This window comes from Carcharhinus amblyrhynchos, chromosome 14, assembly GCF_965287045.1.
Source record: "Carcharhinus amblyrhynchos chromosome 14, sCarAmb.v2.hapA, whole genome shotgun sequence".
NCBI lineage: Eukaryota > Metazoa > Chordata > Chondrichthyes > Carcharhiniformes > Carcharhinidae > Carcharhinus > Carcharhinus amblyrhynchos.
In genome coordinates, this window is record NC_137337.1 from 20272028 (window position 1) to 20297193 (window position 25166).

A 25166-nucleotide genomic window follows, 5' to 3' on the forward strand; every position below is an offset into this window, starting at 1 on the left:
TAGTGTAAATATTCTGAAACTGAACACGAAAGACTATTTTGTGTAGGCTTTTTTTATACATTCTGGAATGTTTGCAAAAAATGTTTGTAGTATGTTTGTAACATTCAAATATAAACGTCAGTGATTGAAGTCAGAAATGTTTTGAGAATTTACCAATTTAAAATTATGCAAAATGGAAATTTTGGAATGTGCCTGATTCTTTCACTGTTGGATCGCAAATTTCTCAAGATGCCAATGTTGGTGGCTAATACTGTTTCACTGGAGAAGAAATGTTTGACATTTTCATGGTTGCAGCATGGAATTTGGGGAGAGGTTCTTTCTGCATTATTTTTGCTTCTATTAAATGATTACTTCCTTAAGGGAATAAATTGATTTCTGTCTCTGCCCAGCTGAACTGGATATTATTGCTCTCTGTAAATTATTGTAAATAAAGATGAAAGGGTTTAAAGATATTCAGGTCTTCTCTTTAAAGTATGCATATGGGTATGTGGGCATCGCTGGCTATACCAGCATTTACTACCCATCTCTAGTTGCCCTTCAGAAGGTGGTAGAGTGCTACCTTGAACTGCTGGAGTCCCTAATCAAATCTCAAATTTTCTCATAAAACTGAAGTCCATGGGAATCGGGAGAGAAATGTGGGGGGATCTCTCCATGGTTGGAGCCATACTGAGCACAAAGCAAGATGGTTGTAGTTGTTGGAAGTTAATCATCTCAGTCCCATCACTGCTCCTCATGGAGTGTCCTCTGCTGTTTCATCAGTGAACTTGATGTTCATATTGTGCATGGTTTGTCACTCCTCAGATGCAGAAGCTGACCATTTCCATGTGTAACAGGACATGCACAACATTCGGGTTTGGGCTGATAAGTGGAAATTGTTTGCGCTATATAACTGCCAGTCAATGATCATCTCCAGCAAGACAGAACCTAACAAACCCTCTTGACATTCAATGACATTACCATCACAGAATCCTCCACTGTTGACATCCTGGAGGTTACCATTGACCAAAAACTGAACTGGATTAAACATATATATGGCTGCAAGAATAGGTCAGAGGATGGGAATCCTGCAGAGAGTAACTCCATTCTTGATTCCCCAAAGCCTGTCCACCCATCACAAGGCACAAGTCAGGAGTGTAATGGAATACTCCCCATTTGCCTGGAAGAGTGCAGCTCCAACAAAAAGCTTGACACTATCCAGGACAAAGCAGCCCATTTGATTGGCACCCCATCTACCACTTTGAATATTCACGCTCTTCACCATCAATGCATCGTGACAACAGTGTTTACCATCTACAAAATTCACTGCAGCAATTCACTAAGGCTGTTTTGACAGCGTCTTGCAAACCCACAACTTTTATCTCACAGAAGGACAAGGACAGCAGACGGATGGGGACACCACTGACAAGTACCCCTCCATAAGAACATAAGAAATAGGAATAATAATAAGAAGAAATAGAAATAGCTTGGAACTATGGCCGTTCCTTTGCTGTCAAAGTTCTTGAACTCCTTTCCTAACGTTGCTTTATATATATGTGTGTGTATATATACACCCTACTGCCCGCAGTGGTTCGAGGAAGCAGCTTGTCACACCTTCTTGAGACCAATTATGGATGTGCATTAAACATTTGTGTAGCCAGTGACACTCACATTTTAGAAGAGGTTTAATCTTCAGTAGTGGACATAATAAAAGGTTGGAAGGTGTGGATTCAAAGAATTGGTCAGAAATGACCTTATTAGTGCGATCATGGAAATAGAGATGTTGAAAAATGACAACATCTGTCAGTATCTTTGCAATGCACTGCCAACATTGTGCTGATTAGATTCTAGTCATTGGGGACCAGTTGGATAATTTGGATGGCTAGCATGTATATCAGAATGACACCAACAGTGTTGGGGTTCTATCCCTGCTCAGGCTGAAGTAGACTGAAGGACTGCCCCATCCCCTGCCATGTAGTAAAATCACAGCATAAGTGATGGTTTGGAAATTCTCAAATAATTAAGGATGCTACTTGGAGAAGAAGGAAACTAGCTCTCATTGCTACATCTATCTCTAAAATATTTCCTTTATATCAGATGTGACTTGAGTCTTCAAAAGGTTTTTCCTTTGCCTCCCAGTTGCCTTAATTTTGCTCAGGTTCATTGCTGTACTTAATAGTGTCATCTTGGTATTGAGGACATTTACACACTGAACTCAGCTATGGAATTCAGCCTGCATCTGGGCTGTTTTGAAATCTGAAACAGAATGGCACTGATGGAAGTCTGACTCGTTGTTAAACTATTCTGCCTAGCGCCTCCCACCTTTCAAAATAGGTACAGAAAAGAAACGTGTCTATGTGTGTGTATGTATCTGGTTCTGCGAAAATCTTTATGGTTTCTATTTTTTCTTGCCCTTACGTCTTCAGATCTGTTCTTCAAGAAGATCATGCAGCTTTTCAGGAAAGAATTTGTGTGTTTCTTGCATTGATCTATCCATTGTACAAGGCCAATCAAATAGTTTAATGTGCTGTTGCAGCATTTATACAATGCTTGTACTTGTAAAAGTAATATAGGACATCAGGCAGGTAAAATTTTGGATATTTTGTTACAAATTTTACTTAAAATTATAGCCATTCACTCTCCTAATCATTGTAGAGTTAGTTGAATTTCTTTGAAGCGGAATGCATCTTCTTTTAGGACTTGGAAGGCATGTTAATAAGTATGTGAAATGCATAGATTCTAACTGTGAGTTCTGAAAGACCCTGAAAGTGGTCTCCAAATCGTTGATCACAATTGACAGAGTTGATCCTGGAATCTAAGTTGATTGTCATTGGCTGCCGAACTGCTGCTGAAAATGTGAAGAACTCTGGCTTCTCGTGACAATGAGTGCATTAGCACATTGACTGACTGCTGAATCACAGGTGCCAAAACGGTGGACTAAGGTGGGTGAAGCTAAAATGATGAGCGGGGAGCTAGGGACTTGCCAAGATGGCAAAAGCCTACCACTTCCACCAGAAATGGGGAAGTGAATTTCTCTTTATAAAGCTCAAAGGCAGGACAGTTTGTCTCATTTGTCAAGAGTGTAGACTTCAGTATAAGAGAGAGTTTAGAATGGCATCACAAGAAAATTTTCCTTTTAAACAGCACAATTCAGACAAAGCTGGGGCATTAAAGAGAATGTTACAAACTCAACAGTCCCTCTTTCCAAAACCTATAGCTAAAGGCAAGGTTAGCAAAGAGGTGTCTTTTTGCATTAAACATCTGCTGGCAAAACATAAATGAAGAAGTTATCAAGAAGGCTATGATGGTTGCTGCCAACACCTGATTCAAGGACTTAAAGATTAAATCATGACAACCGTCAAGAGCATGCCACTTGGTGCTTTAACAATAACCAGAAGAGTGGAATTGTTGTCTGGAGATGTATTTCAACAATACGCCCCAAGACTTATCAGGCTGTGAACGTTTCTCTCTGCAGTTTGAGTCAGTAGACATATTGCCTAACTAATTGTCATGTGATTGAAAACAAAAATGCAACAACAGAGGAAGACTTCCTCATTTTTTGCCACTCGAGAAAGCAAGACGCTATAATATCTACAGTGAATTTAGAAGGTACAGTGCGTGACTGAGAAAACACATTTCAAGAAACTGGTTTCAACCACAACTGATGCTCCATCACTGCTGGGAGATTGGGGGAACGGCAAATTGTGCGGAGGGTGTGGAGAGTCTGCAGAAGGATCTAGATAGGCTGGGCGAATGGGCCAGGAAATGGCAAATGGAATTTAATGTTGGCAAGTGTGAGGTGGTCCACTTTGGTAGGAAGAATGGTAGGAAGGACTATTACTTACGTGGCCAAAAACTGCAGCAGGCGACGGTGCAGAGGGACCTCGGGGTCCTTGTGCATGAGTCGCAAAAACCCAGCTTGCAGGTGCAGCAGGTGGTCAGGAAGGCGAATGGGATGCTGGCCTTCATAGCGAGGGGGATTGAATATAAAAGTAGGGAGGTCTTGCTGCAGCTGTATAGGGCATTGGTGAGGCCGCAGCTGGAGTACTGTGTGCAGTTTTGGGCGCCGCACCTGCGCAAAGATATTTTGGCCTTGGAGGGCGTGCAGAGGAGGTTTACTAGGCTGATACCGGAGTTGAGGGGGTTGAGCTATGAGGAGAGGCTGAATAAACTGGGCTTGTACTCGTTAGAGTTTAGAAGAATGAGGGGAGATCTCATTGAGACATATAAGATGATGAATGGGATGGATAGGATAGAGGTGGAAAGACTCTTCCCGCTCAAAAAAGACAGTAGGACTAGGGGGCACAGCCTCAAGATAAAAGGGGGGCGGTTTAGAACGGAGTTGAGGAGGAACTTCTTCACTCAAAGGGTGGTGAATCTCTGGAATTCTCTGCCCGTTGAAGTGGTGGAGGCTGCCTCGCTAAATATTTTTAAGACGCGGGTTGATGGGTTTTTGATAGGAGAGGGGATTAAGGGTTATGGGGAGAGGGCGGGAAAGTGGAACTGAGCAGCGACAGATCAGCCATGATCTTATTGAATGGCGGGGCAGGCTCGAAGGACTGGATGGCCTACTCCTCCTATTTCTTATGTTCTTATGTGTCATTGCAGGCTTTGTTGCACTTTGCAGAAATAATCCTGAATTCCCCTCCTCTGTCAGTTACCACTGTTATCCACCAACAAGTGCTAGCGGGCAAGGTTATTCACTTTTCTCATGTAATGACAGCTGTTATCAAGATAGTCAACTCAATTTGTGTCTGAGTTCTGCAATGTTGCTTGTCCAAATTGTTACTTGGTGAGCGTGGTATCACCTATGTTGAGTCAATCTTGCATGCAGACGTGAGGGGAAGCCTAGGAAAAGTCCGCCAGAGATTTTAGACCTGCTCCCTGAAATTGTCACTTTTCTTGACAGCGAGCTGTCAGATAATGCGTAGTTGTTAGACTTGCTGTTTCTTAAGGACATAAGTGCAAAAGTTAATGAGCTGAACTGTGAATTGCAGGGGAGGTTCAGAGACTTGTCACACACTCAGTGTAAGGAATGTGTTCAAGCTGAAACTGGGCCTGAGGTCCTCCCAGTTAAAGAACAAAATTAATCTGGAGACAATCCAACAACAGGTTACACAGCAAGGGTTCCATCCAAACAAATTTGACCACCTGAATAATTAGGAAAAGGAATTTGAGAGATGGTTTCAGGAGTTAGACAAGATGGAACATTATTATGTTTGTCTCAAATCCTTTTAAGTGGGCATTGGAGAACTAACACCTAAGTTTCAGCAGGTATTTGAACAAAGCAGTGGACTTGACATGGAAATAATCACCATGTAAAGTGACAGCTGAAAGCTAGGTCAAAGGATAAAATCTCTTGGGGACTTGTAAACAGAGAAGCACCCTCTTACATTGAGTGCACTCAAGGTGAAGGCCTACTTTGGCTCCACGTAGCTTTGTGTGGTAGCTTTTTCCCAGATGAAAGTCAAGTCCCGATATTGTACGCATCTCAGATGTCACCTGATGGATTATGAAACAGGCCATCTCTAACTACGATACAGACTTCACAGCACTCAGAGTACAGTATAGGTGTCGTACTAAGAATTTTGGAGAGTTTTAGTAAAAGTCAAATTTTTAAGAGTAGCTGCATGGAGACCACTGCACTATGAAGCCTGCTGTCCTTTTGTGGATCTTCATGAGCCTCCACATATTTACCCATGCACTAAAATTTCCTCGCAGGAAAATAAGAATGGCCTGGATATTGTGATCAGCAGCAAATGGATAGCACTCACCATTGCCCACAAACATTTAGCAGGCTCTAAAGCATCTCTTTCCCAATTTTGATATGACTTTTTAAAACTGGTTCTATCTATCAGATACGCAGCCACCAGCGAAACGATCGAGCAACGTAATGGGGAACTGCATATGCTGGAAATGGGAAATTAAAACTGAAAATGCCAAAAATGCTCAGAACCAGATAGCGTCTGTGGAGAGACCAAACAGAATTAACGTTTCCAGTCAACGACTTTTCACTAGAAATGCTACATTTAGTATGGTGAACACAACAATACTATTATGTAGAAAATTCTATGGTTTTTACTCCATAATGGTGATATATTTCCAAGTCATGGTGTTGTGCGGGTCTGAGGTAAACTTGGAGGTAACTGTGTACCCATATGCCTTCAACCCTTCTTGATGGTAAAAGTCAGAGGTTTGAAGAAACCATGGCGAGTTGCTGCAGTGCATCTTATAGATGGTAATTTGAAGTTGAAAGCTGCTGACTTTTATTCCTTCCCCAAAAAATCTTGAGACTTAATTTTCTTAAAGATATTTGCAGTGTTCTGTTTTAAAAGCAAGTACAAGCTGTTGGCTAGACCATCCGTTAAATTATCTAAACTTAAAGGCATGCAGTTTATTGACTTGAATTATGAGCAGCTTCTGTTTTCCAGTGAATGATTGCAAGTGTTTTGGGATTTTTGCCTTTTTTTGAAAAGAAGGCTTGACAAACTATTGTATCAGATTTAGAAGATTCAAGAGTTTTTTTTCAAGATGGCGCTGGAGCGAGGTGACTTTTTGCAAGCTGTGCCCTTTTAATTCTATCCTTTACTCTCATTCTATGCTCCTAAAACTTCATTCTAACTCTTAAAATCTCTAACAATGCGGTCAGACTCTTGAATGGACCTACCTTGCATTAAGTTGATCTTTCTCTATCCCCTAGCTATGACTGTAACACTACGTTGTGCTTCCTGTCATTTCCTTCTGTATGAATGGTATGCTTTGTCTGTATAATGCACAAGAAATAATACTTTTCATTGTATACTAATACGTGACAATAAATCAAATCATGCTGTTGTTATGATGCATTGTCAGATCACTTGTTTGTAACATGCAGTCTAGAGCTTTGCTGACCATGGACTAACTATTGGCAAAATACTAAGATTGAAAACTAGGATTGCAAATAAAACAAAATTGACCTTTATTTTTGTACTTCTGTCATCAATGTAACGTTTGATTTTAAGCTTGCTGAACTTTTGAGTTGGCTGTTTGCCCTGAGATGATTTGAGGTCAATCCTTTAAACATTTTATTTCAATTGTTTTGAAACCATATAAGTTACTTGAAATAAAAAGGCATTGTTAGAAATATAAAAACCTGATCCTTCAACAGCATCAGTTAAAATTTGTATATCTGGAATAATTTGTCTGCTGGATCTGTGCAGTTGAGCATTTTTGCTTTGTGTTGCAAGTTTCCAGATCTTTTTTTTCCCTGATTATTTGTTAGCCTAGCTTTGGGTGTTTCCTAATCTGTCCATCGTGTTTGCCATAAAGTACCACTGATTTTGTTTTGGATTTTCCAGAAATGGCTGAACAAACTGCTGAAACAGATCTGCATCTGATAACGTGGACTCGCTTCTGGATTTTGTAGCTGATGAATTGGCAGCCAGAATGCTGCATTGTTTGACCTGAGGAAAATGGGTGTAAATGCATCTAACTACCCTCCGTCTTTCTCCCAGAGGATAGGAGGGAATTCACAGGCTCAACAAACGTTTATAGGTAAGTGGAGTTCTATTTATCCCAGGCAATGTTGTGTGAAACTATTGGATTTTAAGGTACAACTCTGGTAGTTACTTTGACGGTCTGGTTATATTATCCCATGGTGACTGTGAATTGAGTTTTTTTGTAATTTTATTTGTTCAAAGGATCTAAGTAATTCTGGCAAAAATGCATTTACGTCCTTGAATTGTGCTGTTCCTATCGAGATAGTATCCCTACAATGATGCATACAATAAGGATTCAATTCATTGCTGATAGAGATCAGGATGGTCTTTGGTTCCATTCCTGGGCTGCCCCAAATTGGGTAATTTTTTTTCACAATGCTAAATGTATCAGATTTTTGGGGAGGGATAGAACTTGTGACAACTTTTGAGGGATGTAACTTAGCGGCTGATCTTCCACGAAGGGCATCTGTGTGAACATTTTGAGAACAGAATTGGATTTGGGTGTAGTGTTTCACTGGTTTAAAAACGTACCAACCCACATTATCCATGTATGTGCCTCAAAAGTGGTGAGATAATTGAAAGTGATAGCCCCTGTTAAAATGCCCCACATAAGGATCTTCATGAATAGAAGGTGGATTAAACTGTGCACGCATGATGCTGATAATCACTTCAATTCACAGTAAAGTAGAATTGACGTGCATTTAACATAAAAATTATCCAGCAATTCTTGTATGCAATAGTTTTAGCAGATTACAAAGTAACATATTTGTTTTTAGTTAAAGGAACAGATGTTTGGCATATGGCACAGTATGAATTTTTGTTTTTATTGCACAGGGACATCCTCTTATTTACATCAAGGATATGGATGCGAATCAAAATTATATAGCCTTGAACATAGTCATGAGAAACCACAAGACAAGAAGAAAAAGAGTTCTGGTCTTGCAACTCTGAAAAAGAGATTTATAAAAAGACGTAAATCTAGTCGGTCTGCTGATCATGCCAAGCAGATGCGTGAGCTCCTTTCAGGATGGGACGTAAGGGATGTAAATGCATTAGTGGAAGAATACGAAGGCACTGCAGCTTTGAAGGAACTTTCGTTGCAGGGTAATTTGGCACGACCAGATGCACGGACCTTGCAGAGAGATTTAGCAGATCTTTATGAATACAAGTACTGCACTGATGTTGATTTAATATTCCAAGACACTTGCTTTCCTGTACATCGCGCCATTCTGGCAGCAAGATGTCCTTTTTTTAAGACTTTACTTTCATCTTCGCCTGAATATGGTGCTGAGATTATGATGGACATAAACACGGCTGGCATTGATTTGCCTATGTTTTCAGCATTACTACATTACCTGTATACAGGAGAGTTTGGGATAGAGGATTCCAGGTTCCAAAACGTCGACATCCTGGTACAGCTTACCGAAGAGTTTGGAACCCCAAATTCATTGGATGTTGATATGCGAGAACTTTTTGACAGTATGTGCTATTATGACGCTGTTCTGAGCTTTTCATCTGATTCTGAATTAGAGGAAGCATTTGGAGGAACTCAGAGTTGTTTAGATGAAGAACTGTGTGGACATAAGGCTGTCCTATCTGCACGGTCTCCATTTTTTAGAAACCTTCTCCAAAGACGAATAAGGACTGGTGAAGAAATTACAGATCGAACTCTGCAGACTCCAACTAGAATTGTACTAGATGAGTCCATCATTCCAAAGAAATATGCAAAAGTAATTTTACATTGTATGTATACAGATCTAGTGGATTTGTCTCTGGTACTACATTGCAACCCATCTGTAGGGAGCCTGAGTGAAGTCCAAGCGATGGTTGCAGGGAAAGGTAACATGTCAAGAGCTGAAGAAGCAATGGAACTTTATCACATAGCTCTCTTTCTGGAGTTCAACATGCTTGCTCAAGGTGGGTTTACAATCATTATATGCAGAAACATGTATATATTTTCACCAATATTGGTAAGCAGGTCTAATTGTAACTAACAAAGTAAATGGTGGTGAAATGTATTTACATTAAAAGCAGGTGTGTAGTTTTAGCATATTTAAGAACTTGTGAAATGCAAATGACAGAGCTTTAGAAGAGTTATTTTCTGTTGCATTTTTGATATTAGAACATCATGTCGAATCAAACACGTTGGATCAAAATATTGTTTTTATCTTCTCAAACTTGGATAGCAGTAATGAATACTTTAGCTGCGAGTATGCTGCATGTTAACTGAAAGATGAGTGAAAATGTAATGTGTAAAAACCTTAGTTGTAAGAGTATCAAGTTCACCAGTAATAAATAGCCGGGTATATTGAAAATTGCGTTCTTTAACTGTGTAGATTTGCTTGATATACTTTTCTGTTTCAAGCTACGGTATATAGTAACAGATGGCCTAATTGACAGGCTGAAGAAAGTGCTTTATTGAATCTATTTCTCACCCTCTCATCCCCATATCTCCAGTCTAGTGTAACTAAACTCCAAGAAACATCAGCTAGCACTTAATATAAAAAAGGATAGCAAGAGTTTTTATAAATATATAAAAAGGAAGAGGCTGGCTAGGGTGAACGTTGGTCCTTTAGAGGATGAGAAAGGGGAGCTAGTGGTAGGGGATGGGGATATGGCAAAGGTCTTGAATAACTTTTTTGTTTCTGTCTTCACGGAGGAGGACGTGAATAATTTGCCGGGTGTTAGCGATGGAAAGGTGGTAGGAATGGAGGGTCTTAATGACATTACTGTTACTAGAGAGGTGGTGCTCGACAAACTGGAGGGGCTGATTGTGGACAAGTCCCCAGGACCGGATGGAATGCATCCGAGGGTTCTGAAAGAAATGGCGGAGGTGATAGTGGATGCCTTGGTGGTTATTTTCCAGACGTCGCTGGATTCCGGGGAAGTGCCGGAAGATTGGAAAACGGCTAATGTTACGCCGTTGTTTAAGAAGGGTGCCAGGCAAAAGGCGGGGAATTATAGGCCGGTTAGTTTAACGTCTGTGGTAGGTAAAATGTTAGAATCCATCATTAAGCAGGAAATTGCGAGGCATCTTGAAGGGAATTGCTTGATAGGGCGGACGCAACACGGTTTCATTAAAGGGAAGTCGTGTCTGACAAATTTACTGGAGTTCTATGAGGATGTGTCTAGGGCAGTGGATAGAGGAGAGCCGGTGGATGTGGTCTTTCTGGATTTTCAGAAGGCGTTTGACAAGGTACCTCACAAGAGGTTATTGCAGAAGGTCAGGGGACATGGAGTTGGGGGTAGGGTGTTAGCGTGGATAGAGGATTGGTTGTCAAATAGGAGGCAGAGAGTGGGGGTCAATGGGTGCTATTCGGATTGGCGGATGGTGACTAGTGGGGTGCCCCAGGGGTCGGTGCTGGGGCCTCAGCTATTTACCATTTATATAGATGATCTGGAGGAGGGAACCGAGTGCAGGGTGTCGAAATTTGCTGATGACACCAAGATTGGGGGAACGGCAAATTGTGCGGAGGGTGTGGAGAGTCTGCAGAAGGATCTAGATAGGCTGGGCGAATGGGCCAGGAAATGGCAAATGGAATTTAATGTTGGCAAGTGTGAGGTGGTCCACTTTGGTAGGAAGAATGGTAGGAAGGACTATTACTTACGTGGCGAAAAACTGCAGCAGGCGACGGTGCAGAGGGACCTCGGGGTCCTTGTGCATGAATCGCAAAAACCCAGCTTGCAGGTGCAGCAGGTGGTCAGGAAGGCGAATGGGATGCTGGCCTTCATAGCGAGGGGGATTGAATATAAAAGTAGGGAGGTCTTGCTGCAGCTGTATAGGGCATTGGTGAGGCCGCAGCTGGAGTACTGTGTGCAGTTTTGGGCGCCGCACCTGCGCAAGGATATTTTGGCCCTGGAGGGAGTGCAGAGGAGGTTTACTAGGCTGATACCGGAGTTGAGGGGATTGAGCTATGAGGAGAGGTTGAATAAACTAGGCTTGTACTCGTTAGAGTTTAGAAGAATGAGGGGAGATCTCATTGAGACGTATAAGATGATGAATGGGATGGATAGGGTAGAGGTGGAGAGACTCTTCCCGCTCAAAAAAGACAGTAGGACTAGGGGGCACAGCCTCAAGATAAAGGGGAGGCGGTTTAGAACGGAGTTGAGGAGGAACTTCTTCACTCAAAGGGTGGTGAATCTCTGGAATTCTCTGCCCGTTGAAGTGGTGGAGGCTGCCTTGCTAAATATTTTTAAGAAGCGGGTTGATGGGTTCTTGATAAGAGAGGGGATTAAGGGTTATGGGGAGAGGGCGGGAAAGTGGAACTGAGCCACGACAGATCAGCCATGATCTTATTGAATGGCGGGGCAGGCTCGAAGGGCTAGATGGCCTACTCCTGCTCCTATTTCTTATGTTCTTATGTTCTTAAAAGATGGCATGAAATGTGGAAGATTTCCAAAATAGGCCAGCGATTTCCCAAAGTTCAGCTAGTGACCTTTTGAATAACTGCAGTGTTCTTTCTGATGATTTCTGATATTTTCGAATCACTTCTATATCTTGGAGCCAGCTCTTCTGTAGTGTAAGCTAACCTCTCTGGAACTCCAGGAGTGGAGGTTGGGCCAGGGAGAAGAGGAGCTTGCAGAAGCTTAGGAACAGAGATGTTTCTGAACCATCAGCTTCTTAGCTCCTGCTAGCTTAAGAAGCTAAATTCCCTGTTCCGATGCAGCATTTGCTTCTGTCACCCAACAATGGTGAAATGTCACTTACATTTACGGTAATTCAAATGGGTGCCATTGAAACTGAGGAAATGTTTATTGGCTAAATCTAGATCCTCCAGTTATAATCACTGCAGTCTCCCTGTCAGGAGGGGAAATGTTTGGGAGGTCAGTGAATTCCCAGCATCCTGACTTGGAAATATATTGCCTTGCTGCTGGGTCAAAATCCTGGAGCCCCCTGCCTAACAGCATTGAGTGTACCTATACCGTAAGGACTGCAACGATTCAGGAAGATAACTCAGCACCACCCACCTTGAAAGCAGTAGGGATGTGTGTTAAATGTTACCATTGAGGCCCAAGTCCCATGAACAATTTTAAGAAAAAGAGCAGAGAAGGGGATTGTAATGTGAGTTTGAGGCATCAAGTAGTTCAGAGACTATGAAAGAAAGTCTTGGGAAGAAACCGGGTTTAGTTGGCTAATTCTGTTGCATACTCTCATAAGTTGAGTCCTTTATCCGATTTACACTTTGGCTTGGTCTCCCCAATAATTTATTTTGGCCAAAGGACGGCTTTGGTATATGTACTGCACAGAACAAAATATTCAGTGTTTTATCTATATAAATGTGTAAACACAGTATGTTTTGACTTACTGAAATTTGAGAGCAGTTTTTAAAATTGCATTTTTGGATTTGGTATATTTGTTTCTGGGACAGGTAAGCCATTGAATCAAAAAAAATCTTCTTTTGAGAATTGCTTCAAAGAATTCTGACAACAGTCATAGTTGACAGGCCAAATGATCTGTTTCCATGTTGTAAACCTCTGTGACTGTCGATGCAAACAGTAAGCCTACGCATCACCTAGAATTTTATTAAAGCAGATTTGTGTTTCCTTGAACTATGAAAGTCAAATTAAGAAATCCAGACTGAGGTCATGTAGTGTTTCAATTGTTGCTTGGTCTAGGAATTTTGGAGATAGGAATCCGCTTGTCAGATTTAAGCTGGAGGTTAGAGGCCATGAGCACTTGGTGTGTTCTTTATCTGTATCAAAGTAGAAAGGTCTGGGAAAAGCCATATAACTTTGGATGGTGATCCTTCAATTTTAATATTTGCATTTCACCCTGAACAAGATGGGTAACTCTTCCAAGCCACTTTTCATTAGAGAATGCACTTTTGTTGCCAGTTGTTGTGTTCTCTCTTGTGCTGAAGAGCCTACTTGATGCAAATGTTATTTTGCCCATTAAAAGATTGTATGGGTAGCTGAAAAGTAAGATTTCAGATGTTTTCTCTAATTATGGAGTATTGAGGGTTAGTATCATTAAAAATACAGCTAAAAATTTACATTCTGATCTAGGATAGCAAACTGGATTTATGGAAAATCCTTTAAATTCAACTAATAATGGCTTTTCGAAAACCATTAAGTTTATTTGTTGGTGTCACAGGCTTATGTTAACACTGCAATGAAGTTACTGTGAAAAATTCCCTAGTCACCACACTCCAGTGCCTGTTCAGGTACACTGAGCTAACTAGCACATCTTTTGGACTTTGGGAGGAAACCGGAGCACCTGGAGTAAACCCAAGCAGACGTGGGGAGAATGTGCAGACTCCGCACGAACAATGACCCAAACCGGGAATAGAACTCAGGTCCTTGACACTGTGAGGCAGCAGTGCTAACCACCGTGCCATCATTGTTTGCAAAGTAGAAAACTATATGGTCTGCTGCATGTAGTTGCACTACTGTTAATTAAGTTTGGGAAATCACCATGAAGCAGTGATTTACTGGTTATTTAGATTGAGATGTGCCACTGTGCTACTGAAAAGCCTTATTGTACGCAGTCGTATTGATTGTCTCGTATCTTTGTTTAAGGAAACCTAAAGAATGAGAGAAGACCTAATACAGCCCAAGTGTCTCACTCACTACCATACTTGGATGGTTACAACCAATTCCAACTTACCCACTTGAGTATTTATTGCATTCTTGGAGTAAAAATAGCCAGTGAGATGAGACCATTATCGTTTTGCAGATGGGGCTTTTACACAGCCAAACCTTTGTATGTTCAGTCTGCCTTTTTATTGCAGTTACTCTAGGAATTATATATGCTATCTGGCTCTGAATTATCTTCATGTTCTTGCATTGCTTTGTTAAAGAATAAATCATTCTAATATCATAAGTTTTTTTGATAAGGAACTTTTTTAATTCAAACTTTTGGCTTTTTAAATGACTAGGCACAAAGTGACTGCATATGTTCTACGTAGATCAAATATTGAGTATGTCGACGTCCAGACTTTCACAGCTATTTGTGTACATATAAGTCTAAGACCTGTTCAAAAGAAGTATTGGCAGAGATAGTGACAAACACTGGATACATTGCTGCAATATTTGAAACGGAATCAAGTAGTTTGGCCAAGGGTCACACTTTTAGCACACATGAAACAAAAAAAAATTTGCAAGTAATAAAGTGTGTGCGCGTTGTCCCTGAATCTTGACTTGCATTGCTGCTGTATTTATCACATCCTCACTCTTGTTGGACTTCCTAAAGACTGTCCTGTGAAATGTGTGGTCTCTAACTTTGCTTTACGAATGCCTAATTGTAGTAGTAGGCCCTTTTTTTGGGCAACATCTTGGATTTCCTCTGTACTCACAACTGTTTTGACATCCTTCCTAAGCTAGAGAGAGCAGTCTACATGTGGCCTGAACAGTGATTGATGTTGGGTTACATTAACTATTCGGTTTTGTATTCTACTCCCTTTTTAATTGTAGGATTGCCTTTTCTTATTTAAACAGCTCAATTTGTTTGTTCCCGTTTTTCAATATTGTTATATTTGAACAATCATGTCTCTGCTTCTGTTTTTTAGAAGTTTTTCCTCTTGCCTCCCCCTCCCCCCAAACAAAATTTTCCATCTTATTTCTGTGCACTAAATTTATTGACCTTTTTGAAATTATTGATATGAATCTAATTTAAACAAAGAACACACATTTTAATAAAATGTGGTTGACTCTTAAATACCCTCTGAAATGCCTAGGCAAGGGCAATTAATAATGAACAATAAATGCTGGTCCAGCTAGTGACCCCTTAATCCCACCATGCATCTGAGTGTGAACTTGCTTGGGGCACTGTAGTTGCTGTAGTCACATAAAGTTAGTTGCAACTCCTCCTTCACCCTGCTTATTGCTAGCTGCTGCACCTCCCTCCCATGTAATCTATATTTCTTACATGTTCTTTTCTATATTGCTTTGTCAAACTGATCTTTGATCATCATATTTCGCTGCTCCATTTGTGTTTTGTCTTGATTTTCTTTTATATAGTGGTCACATCAGAAATATAACTGGGGTGCACCATTCCTTCATAAAATTGGTTTTCTGGTTGTTTCCTTGCTCTTTCACTGATTTGCCTTGTTTGTCATTTTATCCATCCTAGCGTTTGAAGTCTCAGTGCCCCATTTATTTTCTGTATATTTTCTATACTTGATCAGGTTTCAGTACGATATAGGAGGAGGGACAACCCTGCTATTTTGTAGTCTTATTTATTCTGATGGCTTAGTATTTATCCAGATGTTATACAGCTCCACTCCATTACCAATTTCAGTTAGCTATCCCTCACAAAATCACTTGTTGTAATATATATATTGGATACCGCACTGAGCTTATATATATTGATCACTGATCCTTGAAGAATTTTTAGAATGATTAAGCCTCAATTGGAGTATTGTGCTCAACTAAGAGAAGGCAGAAAATATAGACCAATATGGTGTTATGTGGAGAGATTGGAAACACTGGGGTTTTCAGAATAGGTTTAAAAGATGAATTGAAGGCTTTTGATAGAAGTAATAAAGAGAATCTGTTTCCAGCAGCAGAAGGATTGCTAACCAGCAGACAGATTTCACAGAATTGCCCAGGAATGAATGATTGAGGCCATTTGGCCTATCTTGTCTGCATGGAGAACTTGGAAAAATACCATTCCTTGGCCTTCTCCCCATAACCCTGCAGTTTCTTTCTTTTCAGATAATAGTCTAATTCCTTTTGAATGCTTTTAATTGACCCTACCTCCATCTTGCACTCAGGCAGTGCATTCCAAACCCCAATCACCTGCTACGTAAGAGTTCCTCCTGCTTTCACTTTTTTGCTCCTATTACAAATTACTTCAAATCAGTACCATCTCTTTCTCGATCCTTTCTATCTGTTCTTATCTAGACCTCTCACGATTTTTGAAAATGCCTGTCAAATCCCCTTTCAACCTTCTTTGCCCTTAGGAAAAGAGTCACAAATTCTCCAATCTGTTTAAGTTTGGCAGCAATACGAGGGATTTTCCTTATGCAATTGTTGTAATTTGAAAATGGTAGTTAAAGCCAATTCAATAATAACATTCAAAAGGGAAATGATAAATACTTGAAGGGGGAAAGAGTTCTAGAACCCAGGGGGGAGACCAAAGTAGACCTGTGTTTCCCTTCAAAATTTTGTTCATGGTAAGTGTTGTTCAGTGTGTGATACCTTTAAATGCTTTTGTGTGACCAAGCATTGCATATTTCACAAGGAACAAGGCCTGCATGGTACCTTCTAAGTAGTTCTGTAAGTGTGTTGCTTAGTAGTAGCGTTAGACTAGAACCAATTGGATAGCTCTTTCAATGATCCAGCACAAGCATGATGGGCTAAAATGTCTTCCTATGCTGTATCATTCTATTTTGCTAAAAGAATAAATTAACACCTTTTATACATTTCTTTGGGTAGCCACGCATTTATCAAAAGGATAGTATGCTCTATGCTGATTTGAAAATAATGTCTAATTGCATTTTCACAGGTTGCGAAGACATTGTGATGGAGAGCATCTCCCTGGACACGTTGATTTCCATTCTGAAATGGAGTTCACAGCCTTATGGTTCTAAATGGGTTTATCGACAGGCACTTAACTTCTTATGTGAGGAATTCACTTCTGTTATGATCTCAGATGTGTTCTTTGAACTCAGCAAGGACCACTTGCCTACTGTCCTCCAGTCAGACTATCTGCAGGTATTGAATTATGTTTATTTCATCTGACCTAGATTGAAAAAACCCAAATAGCAAGTGAATTTATAGTTGCACAAGGTAATATATGCAAGCTTACAGATTTCTTAGTGGAGTGGGTTCCAAGTGCATAAACTGCCCTGGTTTGACAATTACACGAGTTCAGAAATCACACTTTCAGGAAATGGGCCATTTGTTTAATTTGTGTAAAATGTGAAACTGAATTTAATTCATCAAAACTAATGTCCCTCAAATTATTGTTGTAAATAAACAACAATTCACCCAAATCAGCTTAAAAATCAGTTCAAATATTTTCAAGAATGTTTGTTTGATTTTGGTTTTTAGAATGTTTCATATACTCAACATAGCTGTAAGTGCATATAATGGAGAATACCTTCCCAATTCATTACAAAACTGGTAACTGCCTCACAGTTTAATTTTAATTGGGGTTGGTTTCCAACTGAAGAGAATACTGAGAGAGTGGCTTGAAATTCCATTTATTAATTGTTAGCTTCCTGTAAACACAAAAGAAGTATTGTTTATATAAGGCCTATCCCACAAGCATACACTGTGATTTCACACAGACTCTATTCAATTATTATAGGGCATCAGGATTATAGATGACTGAAGCCTTTGTCCTAACTGCACTGAACCAGTCGTAATGTAAATAGTGACATTCACTTTGCAGCAGAATTGCATAATGTTTCAAAATAAAACTTTATTTATGTACTGAAAATAATTTGGTGCTATTAGAGAAATAGATTTTTATATTTAATTACATAGGCACATACTTCAAATGCGATTCAGACGCAGCTATTGTAAATTTGAGAATCCTGGCTTGAGAAATGGCTAGTATTTTGTATTTAAAAGGCTTCAATTCACATTTGTGTCTCTACAGTGGCATGCAGATTCTTGCACAATGCAGGTTGTGATTATTTTAGTTGACAGAATTCATTTAAATTACAGAAAATACACGGAGGTTCCTCAAAGTGCAGAGGAGAAACTGCTTAGATGATAACATAGCACTACCAATAAAAGGATCAAATCTATAGGTTTGATATCCCCCATCCTTGATGGGTGACACTGTTGCAGAGTTGTAATTTAACTTATTCCTGACCTATTTTCCATTCCTCATTTTCTCCCTCCTTTACTTTATTAAAGAAAAATAAAGCTTCCATCGAGGGCAAGAGACACTTTTAGTTTCTGAATAGAAATGTTGGCGTTCAGTCAGAATCCAATTATGGAAATAGGTTTTGATAACAGACCATTCATTACATGAGTAACTGCACCGAATTGCTAATATCCTGATTACAGTGTGCAGTTTTATGACATCAAAGCAAAAATCCAGGATCTTTCATTTCTATCAGGGGCAGTTGGGAACAAAGGCCAAATGCCAATGTCAATTTTTCAACTTCTGCCTTTTCTGTTTGTGTGTACTTTTAAAAACAAAAGTAAATTCAAGAGTGTAAACAACCAGGCCTTTCATTCAAAATCTTGGTGCTCTGCTGTCCACTCAAGCACTGTCAATTTTCTCAATGAGCGACTTTAACTCCCTCAACCTCTACACCTGAGTAGCTCACATCCTAGATCATTTCAACTTCCATCTAAGTTCTTCACGTTCTTTCTCTTTGACTTAACTGTTTGCCTATCTTCCCTTTAATCTCTCATTCCCTACACATTCCCCAACCCATATATAGGGCTGTATCACCTCGTGTAGCCTTGCCATTCTCATCTTTCAATCACAGGGAAGGCCTTCTCTAATCCCTCCCTTCTTTTTGCTCTCCATTCTCAATTTACTTCCCCTCAGAACCCTATTTTCTTCTGTCTGTCCTTGGAAAAATAACTTGCAAGGGCAGGAGGGTCCCTTGCGGAGTCTGTCTTGGTTTCAGGGCTGTACTCTGGACAAACAGGAATGAGTGCATGACTAAATGCCAAGTGTTGTATAAAAGTAGTAATCTGTATGAAACAAGTATTAATGATTAAGACCAAAGAAAAATAACTTTATTAAAAGAAAGGATAACCAAAGGTTGTTCCAAATGGATCTGTTCATGAAGTGTTTCCCAAATTAATTTGTTCGAGGCACCTCCTAAAATACTCTGGGGACCTGGGTTTGAATCCCACCATTGCAAATGGTGGAATTTTAATTCAAGAAAAATCTGGAATTAAACATCTACTGACCATGAAACTATGGCTGATCAGCAGAAAAACCCATCTGGTTCACTAATGTCCTTCAGGGAAGGGAATCTGCCATCCTTACCTCATCTGGCCTACATGTAACTCCAGATCCACAACAGTTTAGCTGACTTTCAAATGCCCTACAAGAGCAACTAGGGATGGGCAATAAATGCTGACCAGCCAATAGTGCCCATGTCCCACGAATGGGAAAAAAAACAGAGGAATGTGGTTGACTCTTAAATGGACAATAGATGCTGGTCCATATCCTATGGACAAATAGAAAAAAAATACTCCTAGTTTTGCATGTCCTGCTGTCCAAGCCGTTGATGTCCCTCTTCCAATTTTCACCAAATCCCATTCAACCATCACCCCTGTACTCACTAACCTACGCTGGCTTCTGGTTAAGTAGCACCTTAATGTTGAATTACACGTTTTTGTTTTCAGATCCCACCATGACATTGCTATTATAATCTCCAAACCTATAACTCTGTGATATATCTGCACTCCTGCAATTCTGGCCTCTTGAACGCTCCCAATTTGAATTGCTCCACTATTGGTGGCTGTGCCTTCAGTTGTCTGGGAGCTAAAGTCAGCGATTTCTTGCCTACCTGCCTGCCTCTGTAAAACCTAAAGCCTTGACCGTATATCTGGTCATCAGCCCTATTTTATCCTTGTGATTCTGTGTCTCATGTTGTTTTATAATGCCTGCATGAAGTACCTTGGGATGTTTGATTATGTTATAGGTGTTATATAAACACAAGTTACTGCAGTTGAGGCATTACAGATTAGAGCTTTGCAAATTCCTTTTTGTGCTAAAAATGATTTTTAAATGTCTTTCTGCTAATTCACATATCCTGATAATATATATATGTATATGACAACTTTTTATAAAGACATTTCAAGCTTCAAATTAAACTTGCAGATTTGTTTAATGCCTTATTATAGGAGTGACACAAGCACATGCCAAATGTGCATTTTATTTAAGCAGTACAGGGTTAGAATGAACTGGCTCTGAATATCATTAATTAACCAGTTTCTCTCCTGATAATAGACTTTTTTTTAGAAATTAACAGTACATTTTTATTTAAGGCTAGTGAGCAAGATATCCTAAAATACATGAATAAGTGGGGAGAACACCAACTCATCAAACAGATGGCAGAAAGAGGTAAGAATGTGTTTATAAATGTTAAAACAGTTTCTTTATCTCTGGGTAACCAGTGCATGAGTTCAGACTTCCAGAAATCGTTGTGCAAAATGAAGTACTTAAAGATGAACATGAAGTTTTTTCATATAAACAACAAATCCACTCTGTCTCCTTATTTCAAAGCCTCTGTGCTTTTTCGAGATCGTGATTAACTGAAGCAGATTTTATTCCATGCCTAGTTTTTTTTTAATGCACTTGATTTGTACAAACCTAATCTACATTAAATTCAAATGTATTTATTTTTCTGTAGGATTTACTTTTGATCATTGTGATTATCATTTGTATTTCACTATAATTGAAACTGTACCACATGGAACCCATTAAGTGAATTTTGAGAAGTAACGTGGTTCAAAATGTAGTTTGAACGAATATAAATTCAATATATTTTTGGAAAAAGTAAATTGGATTTTGTTTTTAATACAAGAATGTCTGTATGTGCATTCTTTTGCATGTGTTACACAGGTCCAAAAATGTATAGGTTAGGTGGATTGGCCATGCTAAGTTGACCGTACTGTCAGAGGATTAGCAGGGTAAATGTGTAGGGTGAGATTCGGGTCAGTATAGACCCGATGGGCTGAATGGCAGCCGCCTTTACTGTAGGGACTCTGAACTTCTAAGCAACTAATTCAACTAATGTTGAATCACCATATTGTATGGTTATTCAGCTTTTGTTTTAACCAAACATACGCATCCTGTTACTATTTCCTGGGTAATTGAAAATACATGCGATCCCAAAGTACTGGGGATTTTTAGTTCTTTCAAAGCAATTGTATTAAGCAAATTCAAAGTAAATTATTAAGGTAGATGAGTCTCTTTGATTTGATTTAGTCCTCCTTGGATCAGTGTGATTTAATGTGCTTAGTTTCAAAGCAAAGGAACATGAGAAATAATGGAAGTCCATCAGCAAGCTGCATCATCTGATCCTGTTAATTTTTTGCTGTTTTTTATGGGTGGCATGGTAGCACAGTGGTTAGCACTACTGCTTCACAGCTCCAAGGATCTGGGTTCAATTTCTGGCTTGGGTCACTGTGTGGAGTTTGCATATTCTCCTCTGGGTGCTCCAGTTTCTCTCCCACAGTCCAAAGATATGCAGGTTAGGTTGATTTGCCATGCTAAAAATTGCCCCTTTGTGTCCCGAAATGCGTAGGTTAGAGGGATTAGTGGGTAACTGTGGGGATATGGGGGTAGGGCCTGGGTGGGATTGTAGTCAATGTAGACTTGATGGGCCAGATGGCCCCTCTCTGCAATATAGGGTTTCTATGACATTCTATAATCTTTCTTATATTCTTAAAATTTATGCATCTCCTGCCTCATCTGCAATGGATGAAGTTCCTTTTTGAATACTGCAATTGAGCTTTTTTTTTGCTGCACTAGTTTCTCATCTGTTTTACAAGCTGACTGTGAACATGCAGAGATGGTAGCCTTCAATTCAATTCTATGTGCAACCTGGTTCTCCTATCCTAACCTTGCACAAAATATCCCCTTCAAATTCACTGTAGATTCCCCTCACTTTAAAGCTTGGCTTATATTTATTCAATCTTCAGTTAACCTCCCTTCATATGGCACTCAAACTCTTGTAATTTAACCTGCAACTAATTTGGTTAAGCATTATGAATGAGTTGGCTAGTGGGTTTGTTGGCAATGCTCACAACAAATGCTATGCATTTTGAGTAAATGGTACTCAACGTGTCAAAACTAACAGTTTCCCCTTTTCGAATAGTGAACAAAGTTAAACTTGACCTCAGTGCAGAGGAGGTTTACTAGGCTGATACCGGAGTTGAGGGGATTGAGCTATGAGGAGAGGCTGAATAAACTGGGCTTGTACTCGTTAGAGTTTAGAAGAATGAGGGGAGATCTCATTGAGACGTATAAGATGATGAATGGGATGGATAGGATAGAGGTGGAGAGAGTCTTCCCGCTCAAAAAAGACAGTAGGACTAGGGGGCACAGCCTCAAGATAAAGGGGAGGCGGTTTAGAACGGAGTTGAGGAGGAACTTCTTCACTCAAAGGGTGGTGAATCTCTGGAATTCTCTGCCCGTTGAAGTGGTGGAGGCTGCCTCGCTAAATATTTTTAAGAAGCGGGTTGATGGGTTCTTGATAAGAGAGGGGATTAAGGGTTATGGGGAGAGGGCGGGAAAGTGGAACTGAGCCACGACAGATCAGCCATGATCTTATTGAATGGCGGGGCAGGCTCGAAGGGCTAGATGGCCTACTCCTGCTCCTATTTCTTATGTTCTCATTCAAAACTATGCCTGATTTTCTGGTGAGAAGTCCAGTTCTCGCATAAGCTTATGTTGGCTCCTGGTTTGATGACACTTTGATTTTAACATTTTCATTTTATGTTCAAGTCTCTCCATGACCTTGCACCTCACAATATGACCTCTTGCACATCCTTGGTTTTATTTGCTCTTCTTTTATCAGCCGTGTCTAGGCACCAAGGTCTGGAATTCCCTGCCTGAATGTCTCTGCACCTTTACCCATCTTTTTTCCTTCCTCCTCTTTCATTAAAACCTAACTTCTTGACCAAGCCTCTGGTCATAAACATGCATATGAATACATCAATCTGGAGAAAGAGTAGACCACTCAGCTCTCGAGCCTGCTCCACCATTCAGTAAGATTATGACTAATCTGATTGAAATCTGAACCCCACATTCCTGTCTAGGCCGATAACCTTGTTAATCAAGAATTTGTTTAGCTTTGGATTTAAAATATTCAAAGACTCTGCTTTCATTGCCTTTTGAGGAAGAAAGTTCCAAAAACTTTTCGCCCTCAGAGAAAAACTCTCATCTGTCTTAAATGAATAGCCCCTTATTTTTAAACAGTAACTTGTAGTTCTAGATTCTCCCACAAGAAGAAATATCCTCTACATGCACCTGTTAAGACGCCTCAGAATCTTAATCGAACGTAGAACATTACAGCGCAGTACAGGCCCTTCAGCCCTCAATGTTCTACTGACCAGTAGAACCAACCTAATGACCCTCTAACCTAAACTATTCCAATATTATCCATATGTTGATCCAATGACCATTTGAATCCCTTTAAAGTTGTTGAGTCCACTATTGCTGCAGGCAGGGCATTCCACACCCTTATTACCCTCTGAGTAAAGAACCTACCTCTGACATCTATATTTATCACCCCTCAATTTAAAGTTATGCCCCCTCATGTTAGCCATCACTATCCAAGGAAAAAGGCTCTCACTGTCTACCCTATCTAATCCTCTGACCATCTTGTATGCCTCAATTAAGTCACCTCTTAACTTTCTCTCTAACAAAAACAACCTCAAGTCCCTCAGCCTTTCCTCATAAGACCTTCCCACCATACCAGGCAACATCCTGGTAAATCTCCTCTGCACCCTCTCAATTGCTTCCATGTCTTTCCTATAAATGCAGCAACCAGAACTGTACGCAATACTCCAAGTGCGGCCACGCCAGAGTTTTGTACAGCTGCAACATGATCTCATGGCTCAAATGCAATCCCTCTACCAATAAAAGCTAACGCATCGTACGGCTTCTTTAACAACCCTATCAACCTGGGTGCCAACTTTCAGGGATCTATGCACATGAACACCTAGATCTCTCTGCTCCTCCACACTACCAAGAGTCTTTCTGTTAGCCCAATACTCTAATTCTGTTACTCCTTCCAAAGTGAATCACCTCGCACTTTTCTGCATTAAACTCCATTTGCCTCCTCTCAGCCCAGCTCTGCAGCTTATCTATGTCCCTCTGAAACTGCAGCATCCATCCACAACTCCTCCGATTTCTGTGTCATCCGCAAATTTACTAACACGTCCTTCTACACCCTCATCTAGGTCACTTATAAAAATGACAAACAGCAGTGGCCCCAAAACAGATCCCTGCGTACACCACTAGTAACTGAACTCCAGGTTGAACGTTTCCCATCAACTACCACCCTCTGTCTTTCAGCTAGCCAATTCTTGATCCAAACCACTAAATCACCCTCAATCCCATGCATCTGTATTTTCCGCAGTAGCTTACCGTGGGGAACCTTATCAAACACTTTACTGAAATCCATATACACCACATTAACTGATTTACCCTCATCCACCTCTTTGGTCACCTTCTCAAAGAAGTCTAAGGTTTGTGAGGCACGACCTACCCTTCACAAAACCGTGTTGACTATCCCTATTCAAATTATTTCTCTCTAGGTTATAAATCCTATCTCTTATAATCCTCTCCGAAACTTCGCCCACTGCAGAAGTAAGGCTCACCGGTCTATAATTTCCAGGATGGTCTCTACTCCGCTTCTTGAACAAGGGGACAACATTTGGTGTCCTCCAGTCCTCTGGTACTATACCTGTAGACAATGATGACATAAAGATTGAAGCCAAAGGCTCTGCAATCTCCTCCCTAGCCTCCCAGAGAACCCTAGGATAAATCCCATCCGGCCCAGGGGACTTATCTATTTTCACGCTTTTTAGAATTGCTAACAATTATGAACCTCAATCCTGTCTAGTCCAAAAGCCTGTATCTCAGTATTGTCCTCGACTACATTGACTTTTTCCTGTGTGAATACTGATGAAAAATATTCATTTAGTAACTCTCCTATCTTTTCAGACTCCACACACAACTTCCCACTACTGTCCTTGACTGGCCGAAATCTTGCCCTAATCATTCTTTTATTCCTGACATACCTAATAGAAAGCCTTGATCCTACCTGCCAA

The 25166-nt window shown here is 40.2% G+C and overlaps 1 protein-coding gene across 1 annotated transcript in view; it reads left to right on the plus strand.

The window, feature by feature from the left end:
* The window catches only part of btbd7 (BTB (POZ) domain containing 7), a 50763-nt gene that overhangs the window by 11646 nt on the left and 13951 nt on the right, over window positions 1-25166 (plus strand). The window contains exons 2-5 of the mRNA XM_080202368.1: window positions 7314-7509; window positions 8289-9371; window positions 16903-17111; window positions 20370-20445. Coding sequence (XP_080058494.1) covers window positions 7428-7509; window positions 8289-9371; window positions 16903-17111; window positions 20370-20445 — 1450 coding nt within the window. The 5' untranslated portion in view covers window positions 7314-7427. The remainder of the gene's footprint in view (window positions 1-7313; window positions 7510-8288; window positions 9372-16902; window positions 17112-20369; window positions 20446-25166) is intronic.